Source organism: Colias eurytheme, chromosome 16 (genome assembly GCF_061535395.1).
Source record: "Colias eurytheme isolate Ceu_HAF_F1 chromosome 16, ilColEury1 Martin Lab GWU primary, whole genome shotgun sequence".
Classification (NCBI taxonomy): domain Eukaryota; kingdom Metazoa; phylum Arthropoda; class Insecta; order Lepidoptera; family Pieridae; genus Colias; species Colias eurytheme.
In genome coordinates, this window is record NC_142995.1 from 2,072,813 (window position 1) to 2,087,167 (window position 14,355).

Here is a 14,355-nt window from a genome sequence, read left to right on the forward strand (position 1 = left end):
TTGAAATGTTTTTATTTATATTTATATGATCTACTATAGATCGAATAGGCCAACGACCAACGAAATATCAAAAAATGCGTATATTCCCAGGGAATCCAACAATGCCACATTTATTTCAGTGTATCCGTATCGTCTGAGAGCGTTTTTTCTTGCACGAGTTTATCGAGATGTTCTATGAGTCCGTCTATCGACATCTCTCCATGCACTTTGTTGTCTCGGGTGCGAACGTTCACTGTGCCTGAGGTTTTTTCACGTTCGCCGACCACTGTGAAAGAATATTTAAATTTACTTTAAATGTATGTTTTTTTTATGAAATGTTATTTGTGTATGTGGTACCTATATGAAAACAAAAATAAAACAATTAAATGATGTAGGTTGTTAAGCTATTGCATAGCTTTTATCTTAGAATTTGAGCGCGGCGACCGAATGTAATAATTCCGTAACGAAAAAACCGAACACCCCCCACTCCAACCGGCACAGCGATGCTATGCAATAGCTTTACCGCGGCAGTCCTCGAGTGCCACACGTATTTTTTTTATTTAAGAAATTTTCGTTTATGTATCCTGTAACGAAAGGAGTAAAACATTGTGGGCTATAATGATTATAGACTACATCAGAATAATTATATAGAAAATATTAGGCTAAGACTTTTTAAGATAACTCTAAGCGAGCAAAGCAATATTTTATTCACATTTTTTTTATACTTTATAGTATTCGACAGCTAGCATGTTTTGACAGGAAATAGTGACAACTATAATGACAACTATTCATCCACTAAAATATTAAATTAAAATTTACGTCTAACAATAGAGTAATTCTTGAGGACGGTTTCAGTATATAATTTACTAGCTGTGCTCCGCTCCTGTTGGCCTTAGCGTGACAATTTATAGCCTTCCTCGATAAATGGGTTATCTAACACCGAAAGAATTTTTCAAATCGGACCAGTAGTTCCTCAGATTAGCGCGTTCAAACAAACAAACTCTTCAGCTTTATAATATTAGTAAGTAAAGATTAGGTTTTAGACAAAGCGAAGCTAGTATACAATAAACCACAATATAAACCCATAATTATTAATTACTTACCGAGAATATAATTGAACTGCGCCAACTGCGCATTCCTCACTTTCTTGTTAAGCGTGTCGCCCGCGTCCGTGTCCGCTTCCGACATGAACTTAGCCGCGCGGAGACGCTCGTTCACCTGCGAATGGTAATTAAAATCGATAAAAAATTATTAAAAGCAGTTAAATAGGTATCGTAGACAACAACACTTACACCTACGATAGGTGTAAGTGTTTTTGTTTTTATTTAAAGGAGTAAGATATTTGTGAGTGTTCGTTATAGATGGCACGTGAAACAATATGTAAAATATATAGCATTAAAACTAGAAAAGGATGAGAGGAATTAAAAAAATTCTAGACACTCAAGTCGAAAGCGAGCTATGCCAAGTTAATAAAGAAACAAAAAACATTCTCAAACTTCCAAAAGACACATGCAGCATGTGCTCATCGAATACGGGCGCGACTCTCACCCGTCTATTTTTCTAAAAATCATTCTAGAACTTTCTCGAACACTGCACGCGTACTCATCGAATACAATCGCATACATTCAAATTGTTCTACAACGTTCTAGAAGCTTCTGTTACCTGTAGCGCGTAATCATCGAACGCCAAGCTACTTTTAGAAAACAAAAACATTCCAGAACGTTCGAGAACCATCACCTGCAGTGCGTAGTCGTCGTTCTAGAATGTTCTAAAAGCTTTTAGATCGCTCACCTGTAACCTGTACTATTTAACCGACTTAAAAAAGGAAAGGGTCTATAATAAAAAATATTGAAAAAAAAAAAACCTTTCACTTATGTGTAGAGAAATATATATAGACAATAGACATAAATAATACATTTATATTAAAACTAGCGGTCCGCCCCGGCTTCGCCCGTGGTACCTACATATTTAAACTATCCTATCTCTCAAGTTGGATCGAACTGCACATGGTGTGCGAATTTTATTATAATTGGTTAAGTTAACACGAGATTTATTATTTTTGACGACGCGGTTGGCGCAGTGGTAAAGTAACTGCCTACTGAGCCGACGGTCCCGGGTTCGATCCCCGGTCAGGGCAAATATTTGTGTGATGAACTCAATTATTTGTTCTTGGGTCTGGGTGTTATTATCTATATATGTATTTATTAAATATTATATTTATCGTCGCCTAGTACCCACAACACAAGCCTTAATTGAGCTTACTGTGGGACTAGGTCGATTTGTGTAATAATGTCCTATAATATTTATTTATTATTTATTTATTTATATATATTAAGATATAATACCTGTAGCGCATAATCATCGAAGGCGGGTCCCACGGGCACGACGCACACTTGCCGCGGGCTGAGCCAGAACGGCCACTTGCCCGCGTACGACTCGCTCAAGATGGCGATCATTCGTTCCACTGAACCGAGTATAGCGCGGTGGATTATCACGGGACGTTTCTTTTCGCCCGTTTCACTAGAAATTCAATTAAAAATATGTAGACATGTATTTGGGAAAAAAATAGAGGAATATCCTTTTCTTTTGATACTGTTTTATGTACAAAATATTTACTTTTTTGCACAAACCAACGTATAAACATTGAAACTGTCAAGCAATGTTTGGTTTTTCCTGACCCTGATCGTAAATTTTTTAATAATATCAACACTATAAATACATTAGTGATTAGATAATTTCTACCTTCCAACACAGTTATTTCAAAAACTACAAAATTAAAATTCATCCATAAACTTTATCAATTAAAGTCACCAATTCAACATTATTTATTCCTATTTATTTTGGTGTTGTTATCCTTTTATTGATTACTAACATTATTTCCCCAATGTTTCAAGAACCCTTAACAAAAAAAGTCTACTACTAGCTGTGCCGCGTGGTTTTACCCGTGGACGATACCACAGGCAAAAGCAAGTATTTTTATAACTTAAAAACATAGAATATTTTACTCGTCGATATTGTAGCTTTTGAATTGTGGAAGAATTGTTAAAATCGGTCCAGTAGTTTTTGAGCTAATTTATTACAAACAAAGTTTCCCTCTTTTGAATATAATATAAGTGTAGATAATTAAAATTAAAATTACATACCTGACATACGACAAATTGAATCTCTCGGGTAGTTGGAAGTCCAACTGTATGGTGGCACATTGGTGCGATCTTCGCAATGCATCTTGTATGGTGATATCTATCTTTGGCCCATAGAACGCTCCGTCTCCCGGGTTTAGTTGCCATGGCTTGCCAAAGCGGTTCAAGGATTCTTCTAAAGCCTGAAAGTAAGCTTATAATTATAGTAAAAATACAGGTAAAAAATTCAGAACATCAAGATGTGCATAAGTTGTCAAATTAATGTTGTTAATAATTATTTATTACTAGAATTCGAGTGTGTTGCCATTAAATATACAATGACCACTATGTATGTATTTAGAGGATACATTATAAAGTCCTGTAGGATGATTTTTGAAATGAGAAGTGAATGAATGGATCATTAAATTATAAGGTATAAAAACAATTGTCAGTTTTTAACAAGATTCCCTAAAAATTTTGGTAAACAAAATTGTACGTGATTTAAATTGTCCGCAATCGATGACGTTTATTTCAATTTAACTTTATTTGCAATTTTACAATATTTGCTTTAAAAATACATTTAAGTGTTAAAAAAGCGCGTAGCTGCTTTCTAACACTAGCAATAAATAAAAAGGTACCTTTTCAGCCTGATTCCAGGTTTCCAAATCGCCCAAATACTTCTCCGGCCTCGTGGACAGTTTCAGTTGGAAACTGAAGCCGAACGTAGTGTACACTGCCTCCAGGAAGTTGAGGCAGCCGAGCTGTATAGAATATTTTACTTAATTTTAATATAATATATTTTATTTCATACATCGAATGTACAGATTATAAAACTTAAAGCAAATGGAGCGCAGCAGTGTTCCTGCAAACGTTCGGAAGTCTGTGAATATTTCTCTTTTGGCGCATCCACACATGCCAGCGGGTTTTAGACCACCCGCGCCGCTGAATGCAGGTCGACGGCTTTACCGGCAGCTGCCACTCCGTACTCCTTCCACTCCGGATAGCCGCAAGCAAACTGCCACGGGCAACCAAAAGCTGCGTGTGCCGCAGGTAAAAGATGGAAATGCCAGCGGGCATTTGATTGTATTTGTTTTTTTTTATCGTCCCGTGTGTGTGTGTGTGTCTCACCATCTCGCGCTCGATGTGTGCGGGCCCGCAGAAGATGTGCGCGTCGTCCTGCTGGAAGCGTGTGTGTGTGTGCGCCGTGTGTGTGTCTCACCATCTCCCGCTCGATGTGTGCGGGCCCGCAGAAGATGTGCGCGTCGTCCTGCTGGAAGCGTGTGTGTGTGTGCGCCGTGTGTGTGTCTCACCATCTCCCGCTCGATGTGTGCGGGCCCGCAGAAGATGTGCGCGTCGTCCTGCTGGAAGCGTGTGTGTGTGTGCGCCGTGTGTGTGTGTCTCACCATCTCCCACTCGATGTGTGCGGGCCCGCAGAAGATGTGCGCGTCGTCCTGCTGGAAGCGTGTGTGTGTGTCTCACCATCTCCCGCTCGATGTGTGCGGGCCCGCAGAAGATGTGCGCGTCGTCCTGCTGGAAGCGCCGCACACGCGTGAGGCCGCTGAGCGCGCCGCTCAGCTCGTTGCGGTGCAGCACGCCGAAGTCCGCCAGCCGCAGCGGCAGCTCGCGCCACGAACGCACGCGGTTGTCGAATATCAAGCTGGAAAACATTGAGATATACATATGGAGACGACACCGCCTACATCACTTATGTTCCGCTCAACATAAGCCATATGGCTTAACTGCACGCTCATTTTTTATTTGTTTTAAAGTGAAACGCATCAAATATGCCTTCGTGTGTGTTACGATATTGCACAAATAATACAAATAATACGGAAAAGTGACTAACATAACTTTTCATCGGTAAGTATCTAACTAGATAATAATTTTTAAAACTTAGTTGAGCAACAAAATGGCGCACAGATTTTGTTCGTGGTGTCTCCTCCATACGTAGTAATATTATCTCAATGCTGGAAAATTGAAAAGTGTCATCACCGGCCGCGAAAGTTCATCACGACGCCACTAGCCCATACGAGGTACCCGAATCCCTTTATAATTTTAATTTGCTCTATGTATTCTATGTCTATGTATTTATCTTTAAATGCTTTGTATGAGCTGTTGGTACTCCGAGTAAAATAAATAGATAATGTATTATTTATTTGTAGAAATCGAGCGTGCACGTGGAAGGTACGGCACTGGGACAAAAGAACGGACCTGTTCGGTTTTTTATTAATTACGTCGACGACTAAGTCACTAATTACATTGTGTGCTTCAATCAGTAATAAAACAGATTCTATATAGGAAAGACGTTTCATTTCAACACAAAAACACAGTTTATGCAAAAAACGAGCCTAATTGCCACAACAGCACCTTAATTCTTTTTTTTTATCATGCCGTAAAGAATGCTGAGGCTTATTTAACAATGCTCCTAATTTCAAAATGTATTACTTCTGCTATCTTGCTTGTAATAACATATAACTTTTTATTCCAATACATTTTTGATCACAGAAAATTGTTGTTTTCCTTTAAACCTTTCATTTTGTTACCCCAATATAAAATAACAATGAGTTAACACAAATTTGACGCAAAACATGTACACAATAAGAATTTATTAAATTGAGCTTAAAATGAATGCACAAATGGTAGGCCTATGGCTATAAGACATCTCTACTCTTACTTTTTTTAGATTTATCAAATAATTTATTCAAAATCTTAAAGAACTTTCAATTTATTCACAACTATTATTGAAGTGAAACTTCTTTATCGGGGTTGGAAAAAAATTTAGTGTAACATTTTTTCGTTACGCGTGACAGTTTTCCGTTACGCGCCATCTTTTCCTTATCCCTACCACGCGTGATTCGACGGATTTCTGTAAAGTTGCATACAGTAAATTATTTTTTTGAAAAATAAGGTCATAAAGAAGTTTTACTTCTTACGTGTGTACACTATTACACGCACAAATTTTTTTTTTTACACTTACCAATGCCCCGGACAGTTCATAGGTTTCAAAGCGAATGTTTCCTTCTCTACGTCAAACGAGAACATATTCTCCGAGTAATGTGCCCAGTGTCCTGACGTCTGCCACAGTTTGGCGTTATACATGTTTGGTGTCACTACTTCTTGGAAGCCGCGGACCCTGGAAAGTTATTTTTTAAGGATTTTTGATTGGTGAGAAAATAAAGATGTTGATTATTATTTATAACATCTTTAGTTATAAAATACTAAAATTTAGTGGGTAGTTCTATTAATTTCGAATTTTCGAGGTTGTACCGCAAAACTAAGTGAACACAAAAAAAATATGCAAAAATAAAAAATGCTATTTTACATTCCATTTTTTTGAATTGAAAATAAACTTCATGTTTAGTTCATAGTATGAGAATTAATATACTTTATACTTTCTTAATAAGGTTAAGAGAGCGGTAAATTCTTATTTTTCCGTATTTTGACGATTCAAAAGCGCTTCTAAACGAAGTCTAGTTGAACAAATAAGAGTTTGAGACAAATCATTGTAAATAAATTATGTTATTGTACCTGTATTGTTCACGAATAAATTCAACAAGCGTGTTGTAAATGTGCGCCCCGCGCGGTTGGAAGAAACACGAGCCTGGCGATAGCTCGTGGAAGAAGAATAGCTCTTGTTCCTGTGGAATAGAGTATATTATGGTAATGAAAAATTGTATGAAAAAAATAAATAAATATGTTAGCGATATGCGATTTTTTGTTTATTTTACACAATTTCATAATCCATATAGTTTTTGTTTTATACTCAAAAAGGTATAATATAATAAGTGATCCGGCTCGAAGGACCAAATTAAAACGGGTTGAGTACGTAATAATATACATATTGGGGGGGCAAGTATCTCGCCTGCCTCGCGGCGGTGCTGAAAAAAAACTCCGGCTGAGTGGCCAGACGGCCGGAGTCTAGGGCGACTGAGTGAGGAACCTACGGACTATCCGAGCGTTGTCCAGCAGGACTGCCCGCTGTATCCCCACTGTCATGGGCTTTACCGGTAAATCCAACCTCCTTAAATATTGTTTTAAGGAGGCAAGAACCAGCCCATTGGTGGACACAACTATAGGGATTATCTCGGCAGACACACCGTCCCACATCTCGACAACCTCGTGCGCCAGATCCAGATATTTGAGCCGTTTATCTGACTCGGCCTTAACAAGATTGTCGTCATGTGGAATAGTGATGTCTACCAAGAAAATCCTAGAAGTTGCTCGGTCCATCACCACAATATCAGGTCTATTCGCTAGAATAGTCCTGTCTGTGATGATGGGCCGATCCCAGTACAACTTGGCACGGTTATTTTCCAGGACTGGCTCCGGCGCGTACTTGTAGTAAGGCACTGAGCGTGAGAGCGGCGCTTGGTGCGAGCTCTTGGTGGATAATCCTGGCTGCTAGGTTGTGCCTGTGCAAATACTCAGAGTTGGCAAGCATGGAACAACCGGAAGTAACATGTCGGTTTCGGTAGTTTCTCCAGGACGGTGACACATACGACATAAGTCCTGGGTCCCGTCCTTTAATATATACATATTTATTGTTATGGTAGAGTTATTGCGGGAAACTAACAAAGTTGATGTCTGATGACATACTCACTTATTGTGATTCTATAACTAGTCTGTATGTGCCGTTACTAAACTGAATTATTATGCTTATTAAAACACCGAATTCACTTAATCGTATGAATGATAACTACGCAATTACTCATGCAAAATACAAACACCGCCCAAAAGAGTTATCTTTTTTCCCCAATAGCTATCCTCCATTAAAAAAAATCTACAAAATAATAATAATAGTTAAAAAAAACTAAAAAACACGCTTTTTATAGAAAACCGAACTAAAAAATAGAAAATTTTATCAAATTAGTGTATTGTCATTGGTCCTCAATAAATCTACAAAGTTTGAACGAAATCTGGCCGTTTAAAGTGGGTCAAAATCGCGCCCAAAGAAGTCGGTTACAAACAAACAAACATACAGGTGAAGCTAATATAAAGCGTGTAAAAAAATACATACTCTGCCAATCTTCCTATGGTCTCGTTTCGCGGCTTCCTCCTGTATAGTTTCCCACTCTTTTAATTGTTTTGTTTCGGGGAAAGAAACTCCATACATGCGCTGTAGAGACTCTGCGTCTGCTTTACCCTCCCAGTAGGTTGACGAGTTCTGTAATTTGAAAATAAAATGTTACCTAAGTTTTTAATATTCAAAGATAGGATTTTTTTGTGTAATGCATATGAATTTTTAAATAGTAATTTGGGTTTCAATCTATTGTGAATCCAGTTATTAATAACTGGATCCAGTTAAACAATAGGTCATTTTATTTTAATTTTAACTGGAATAAGTAAAATTTAATAAAAGGAATTAGTTTCTCACACAATAAAAAATTACAAACGATTTCACACAGTTTTTATTCACATTTAATGGGTTAAATATTATTTGAAATACACTAAAAATACACCTCTTTACTGAAAAATTATTAACTCGACTTTGAGGTGGGATTCTATGGAATTTTTTTCTCGTTAAAATTATTCATTAATTAATTAAAAAGTCCTTTGATTGCTATAAAACAAAACTTTAGCCTTACCTTAGTAACCTTAAAAGCCTTGACTTTCCCCGTATGTCTGACATGCGGTCCTCTACACAAATCTATTAAGGGCCCACATCTATATACCGTGGTTTTCGGTGTGTCCACCTTCTCCTTAAGGATCCTCACTTTGAAGGGGTTATAGTCGAACATTTCTAAAAGCTGTTCCTTGGTAAGTTCTAGACGTTCGAATGGTTGTTTCTCCTTTGCTATCTTTTTGACTAGCGTCTCTACGCCTTGGTAGTCCGTTGAAGAGATCTGTAAAGGGTTTTAGTTTATAGTAAATCTTCTTATCTTAATACTATTATAAAGGCGAAAGTTTGTATGGATGTATGGATGTTTGTTACTCTTTCACGTAAAAACTACTGAACCGATTACAATGATATTTAGCACACATATAGAGGGGTAACTTGGATTAACACATAGGATAGGTTTTATCCCGGAAATCCCACGGGAACGGGAACTATGCGGGTTTTCCTTTGAAAACGCGGGCGAAGCCGCGGGCGGAAATCTAGTAAATACATAAACATATACGTGTCGTAACGCATTTAAAATTTAAAAGTATTGTTTTTAAAATATTTATCAATGTAAGGATTGGAAGTCAGGCAATTGTATATTATACAATACCTCATTTATCAAGTGTTTTGCTTAGCTTCTATCTATGTGTGTCTTCAAGACTATGTAAAAATGCTCATTGAGCGAAAAATTTCTCATGACGAAGCGTGGCAACAATCAATGATGCGTGCCGCGAAATTAATGTTTTGGCTTTTATTTTTTAAATCAAATTTGACAATCCGAGAAAGACAATATTGCGGAATTTGTGTCGTGGCTGAACTTACCCCTTTCTCAGGATAATACATATCATAGTAGAAGCCTTCTTCAATCGGAGGTCCGTAGCACAGACATCCACCATATATCTAAAAGAAATACAAAATTACTGTATTAAGTAACCTGGATTAGTCCTACAGTACAAGAAAAATATGTATGCTCTGAAGAATTGAAAATAAAATAAAATAACATTTATTTGCCAAAAACATGGTACAGAGAGGTGTGAAGAGATAATTGTTCAACATGTTTCGCTTTGTATAAAGCATGCAAATATATGTGTAAAACAGATAAGTAAATTATTTGCCATAGACAGTCTCAGTTTGCAATCTTTTGGGGTTTACAAATATGTTTAATAATGTTTATCACTGATCTAGTTTGTAATTCTGATGTACATGGGATAACAAGAAATAATCCTCATTTTGAGTATGTAATAGTTATTTATAATCTTAATAAGTGAAATAGTAATTTGTAAGTTAACAGAAAAAGCAATCAATATTGGTATAAATAAATAAATAAAATAAATAAATATTTCAGGACAATTTTCACACACAGCACAATCTGGTCCCATACTAAGCTTTCGCTTGTGTTATGGAAACCAGATGGCTGATAAACATACATATTATATAATTTTTAAATAAATACTTATATAGATAATTAACACCCAGACACAGAGCAAACATCTATGTTCATCACACAAATAATTGACCCGGGTGGGAATCGAACCCACGACCTCTGGCTTGGAAGGCAGGGCCACTACTAACCAAGCCAACCGGTCAGTCAAAGTTTATTATTTTAATTATACATAAACCCACCCTCTCCATAGCCTCTCCCAGCATATGCGCCGACGAGTGCCAGAAAACAGCTTGCGCATCTGTATTGTCCCACCGCAGCAGTTCCAGTTTGCAGTCACCTTCCAATGGCCTGTCCAGGTCCCAGAGGACACCATTCACTCGCGCTATTATTGTGTTGTCCGCTAGACCAGTGCTATGAGAAATTAATAATTTATGAATAAGTTTCACTATTTCGATTAAGATTATGATTGAATGAATAATTTTCCTATTTAGGGTATGTTGTTCATATACATGAAGGGAAAATAAATAATTACTGATAATTAGTTTTTCAATTGGCTTTAAAAACGAAGAAGTGAGTGAACTGATTTTGATGATTGATTGATTGAAGTTTAAAATTCCTTGTAAAATCAAATAAATCAATAAAATATGTAAGTACAAATCTGAGTACATGACAAATTTCTCATACACTTGTGTCAAGTATGATTTTATCACTTATAACCTTGACCTATAAATTAATTATATAATGATGAGTTACAATACTATATTATTACATATATATTATGTACATGGTACAATAATAACTTTAGATAGTGAAGTCCCATGTCCCCTAGTGGGGTTGGGCAGATGCATTATACATCTGTTTCACAGATCGATTTTCTTTAGGGACCTGTAGGTGATCAGCCTACAAGACCGAGACATTTTTTTTTTCGTCTCCACCGGGAATCGAACTCAGGACGCCTCGGTGCTACGCTCACGCGTCAACCACTGTACCAAGGAGGCGGTCCTAACTTTAGACTTCCGATAACTTCTGTTTGCCATATGGCCAATTGTTTGCTTTTTTTTGTAAACATACTTATGTATGTGTGTCACTAACACTTGAATACAAGAATTATTGAGGCTGTTTAAACAGTGCAAAAATAATAATAGCCTGGTGGTTACCAGCAGATATAAAAGAAACAAATACACATTATTTTTCTTTTTAAATATTTGTCACAAAAAAAATTTAATAAACTTAAACAATAAAAAGGATTTGTGAACCGAGCACACATGTCAGAAGTAAAACTTCTGTGGCAAGATTCAAAGATAACAAATCGTCGTCTTACTCCATGACGTAAAGGTATTTCTATGACGCGACCTTGAAATTTTACTGTTAAAAAATGTTGAAAATTTGCATGATTATACCGCGGGGTATGGTATATGTACTACCGCGAGGCACAGCCAGTTTATGCTAATCATGAATCCCTACATTTGTTTTTAGCTAAATTAACATGCAATAAAAACTTTAACAATGACGAGTCTCAAATTTTCTTTTTCCCATATTAAATAAAACATGAAATTGACAGATTTATAATTACTTTGTACCAAAATACTTACAATTCACTCCAAAACTCGCTTGAGAGCAAATAAGGTGGAAAATAATTTTAAAATGATGCCAATAAAATGAATTTAACAGTGATGTATAGCAAAATAGCTTTTTAAATGTTGCCATGATTAAAAATAGCTAATGGATATGTGAACATGCAGGTACATAATATTTTTATTACACCATTATTTAGCCATAGCATAAATAGGTGATATTTAAATAAAAAAATTAAAATTCATTTTAGAATGTGAAAAGTTTTTTACGTATTTAAGTTTTAAGTATTTGATTGTAATGTGATTTTCCTAAGTATATTATTCAACAAAATAATCTATTTGCTTTGCTGTCGCTAAAGGCATATGATTAAAAAATAAAAGAAAACATATAAAGGGTGAGGTGAACAAATAATGCAAGCATAGCCAACAATATAAAATAGGTAAAATGTTTCAAACTACATGTTGCAAATACAAAGAGAATAAAACATATTTTTTGTGATAAATATAAAAAATAGGAATTAGATTTTGTATTAGAACTATCAACTTGTGATATTTTCAGGTAAATTCAGATACGATGTAATACTATAACTGATACCTATTTAGTATTAGTTTATAGACACTCATTTTCCTTGAATGAATAATTTTCCCATTATATCATGATTCTTTTGTATAACTCTAGATTCTGTTTTATTGCAATAACTTATTGTAAAGCCTTGAATATTTTTTAGTACATATTACTACAGATTTAATCTCTAAATTGAGGATTGAGCAACAATATTGTCCAAACATTTTACCCTACTCCAATGTGAACTTACCTAATTCCTTTAGCAACATCATACGGGGTAGTTTTCCATGCTTTTGCCTCCACAGTCTTGCCATCAGGCAAAGTGACAACCACACTGACATCGGGCTTTGAAGCAAGCTCTTCTTCATATTGAGCCTTATATTTATCCCAGAGATCCAAACGCTTCTGAATGTATTCAGGCCATGGATTTAGTTCAGTAACACCGGAGCCTGCGTCTTCCTTCTTTTTCTTTTCCTTCATGGCTTTTGCTTTCGACTGAAAATGATGACGCAAATTACGCTTAAAATGCATAATACTTATATGGCTTTATTCTATGGGAAATCAATTGTATTACCGCATTATATCTATTATGAAAATGAAAACAATAGCGTAACACATAATTGACTGATACAGCGTATGATTTAATTCGTTTTACAATGCAAGAAGGGTTATTTTTTAATGATGACGACAACAAGTGAAAGGATACAAATATGTTTCAAATAAGGTATGCTGTGGTATAACAATCGTTCTAAGAATCAGTTCTACAATTTTGTTAGGGTCATTGTCTAATTCTATGTACATTTTCACTTAATATTTGGGACTAAATCCTACGAACCCATGTGGCGTAGCCTCCTTTGAAGCGGACCACGAAGGCTCTACGAATACTGATTATGCTTAACATCACTCAATTACGGTAATGAAATAGCACTATTTATTAACTAAAAATAAGTTTAAATTCCTGCCTTATCGTTAATATTAATATTTTCTACACCAGCAACAACCGGATCACCCATGTTGTCGTACTGTTGACGTTGACACTGCCTGCAAATTATTGAAGCGATCTGACACTCGCACAAATATTTGACGTTTGACATGAATGTTGTGTTGCTATAAAAGAAAATTATTATAGTAAGATAGATAATTAATTTTAACCTTTTTTAATACTATTTCTTTCTTAAATATTTTGCAGGTAAGAAATAAAGCTGTGAAAAAGAATAGATAAGTGTCATTCATGACGTTTTTATAACAAAAAGATGAGATAGACTGGCAATTGATTTTTATAAAAACCGCTAGAAAATTTAAAAATTTCAGTACTTTCATAGTTTTATTATTTTATCCAAGATGTCTCTTCAACGTACTCGTCCAATAGATACATTGCAACGAATAATGTCATCATTTAAGCACTTTGAGAAAAAGTTGGACAAACTACAAGATGATGTTAATTTCCATGGACATACATTGACGGAGCTTCGTGTTATGGTTGCTAATCTTTCTGGCGGTATGTTGAATTCCGATTTAAAACATCAAGACAATATAAAAAGATCCCCCGTAAAACAAACGACGGCTATTCAACCCGATGACCAGTTCAACACAGAAAATATGCCATTTAAGACTAAAAGGAAAAGTCTGATACAGCCACTAACTGGAACTAAAATGCAAGCGAAAAGTTTCTCCGGTCAAAAATATGGGAGAAAGACTTCGAAAGAAGTACATCCATTCGTAAATAAGTTACCATCTAATCCTAAAACCGGCTTAGGATCAAAACGATCCGGTAGACATAGAAAAGGAGAAGCACCACGAAAAGCTACAACATTGAGATCTCAAAAGGAAATTGTTAAAAAACGAAGCAAAGTTACCAAAAATATATTTTCATAAATTTGTTTATACTAATGTTGTTGAATAAAAAATTTGAAATACTGTTTTATGAACACTACCAATCTTTTAACTTAATACATAATTATATTATGTACCTACACATATATTTTATTGTTTTCATTTTCTGCCTTTTGTAATTGAATAGCAAAAGTAGGTAGGTAAACAAATACAAAATGGATAAAATAAAACTTACTTAATTTAGTTTGGTATAATTTTAATACTAAATTTAAATAAGGTGAAGCCAATATTATTTCTAT

General features: G+C 35.6%; 2 protein-coding genes across 3 annotated transcripts; one reads left to right on the forward strand and one right to left on the reverse strand.

Annotated features, from left to right (window-relative positions):
• Nucleotides 1–55: 55 nt before the first annotated feature.
• Nucleotides 56–13,291, reverse strand: ThrRS (threonine--tRNA ligase). 2 transcript variants are annotated; one of them, XM_090110780.1, is made up of 14 exons: nt 13,186–13,291; nt 12,474–12,718; nt 10,324–10,495; nt 9,523–9,600; nt 8,684–8,941; nt 8,116–8,262; nt 6,627–6,736; nt 6,076–6,231; nt 4,578–4,755; nt 3,737–3,859; nt 3,123–3,301; nt 2,325–2,499; nt 1,083–1,197; nt 56–265 (listed from the first exon to the last, which is right to left on the reverse strand). In XM_090110780.1, exons 1-14 carry the CDS (start codon nt 13,234–13,236, stop codon nt 111–113), a joined length of 2,142 nt encoding a protein of 713 aa, XP_089966906.1. In that variant the 5' UTR covers nt 13,237–13,291; the 3' UTR covers nt 56–110. The 2 variants fall into 2 exon arrangements, with proteins under 2 accessions (XP_089966906.1, XP_089966905.1); XM_090110779.1 differs by having other exon boundaries at nt 13,059–13,196.
• Nucleotides 13,292–13,437: 146 nt separating this feature from the next.
• Nucleotides 13,438–14,150, forward strand: LOC149901582 (uncharacterized). Its single transcript, XM_090110599.1, has one exon. It carries the CDS (start codon nt 13,565–13,567, stop codon nt 14,096–14,098), a length of 534 nt encoding a protein of 177 aa, XP_089966725.1. The 5' UTR covers nt 13,438–13,564; the 3' UTR covers nt 14,099–14,150.
• The last annotated feature ends 205 nt before the right edge of the window (nt 14,151–14,355 follow it).

Bases quoted from the DNA above. Each gene is read 5' to 3' on its own strand.
- LOC149901582 (XM_090110599.1), top strand. From the start codon at position 13,565: ATGTCTCTTCAACGTACTCGTCCAATAGATACATTGCAACGAATAATG.
- ThrRS (XM_090110779.1), bottom strand. From the start codon at position 13,124: ATGTTAAGCATAATCAGTATTCGTAGAGCCTTCGTGGTCCGCTTCAAA. The intron at 12,719-13,058 runs GTTCGTAGGATT...CATCATTTTCAG, and splicing joins AAGGAGGCTACGCCACATGG to TCGAAAGCAAAAGCCATGAA. The intron at 10,496-12,473 runs GTAAGTTCACAT...AATTTCTCATAG, and splicing joins GATGTTGCTAAAGGAATTAG to CACTGGTCTAGCGGACAACA.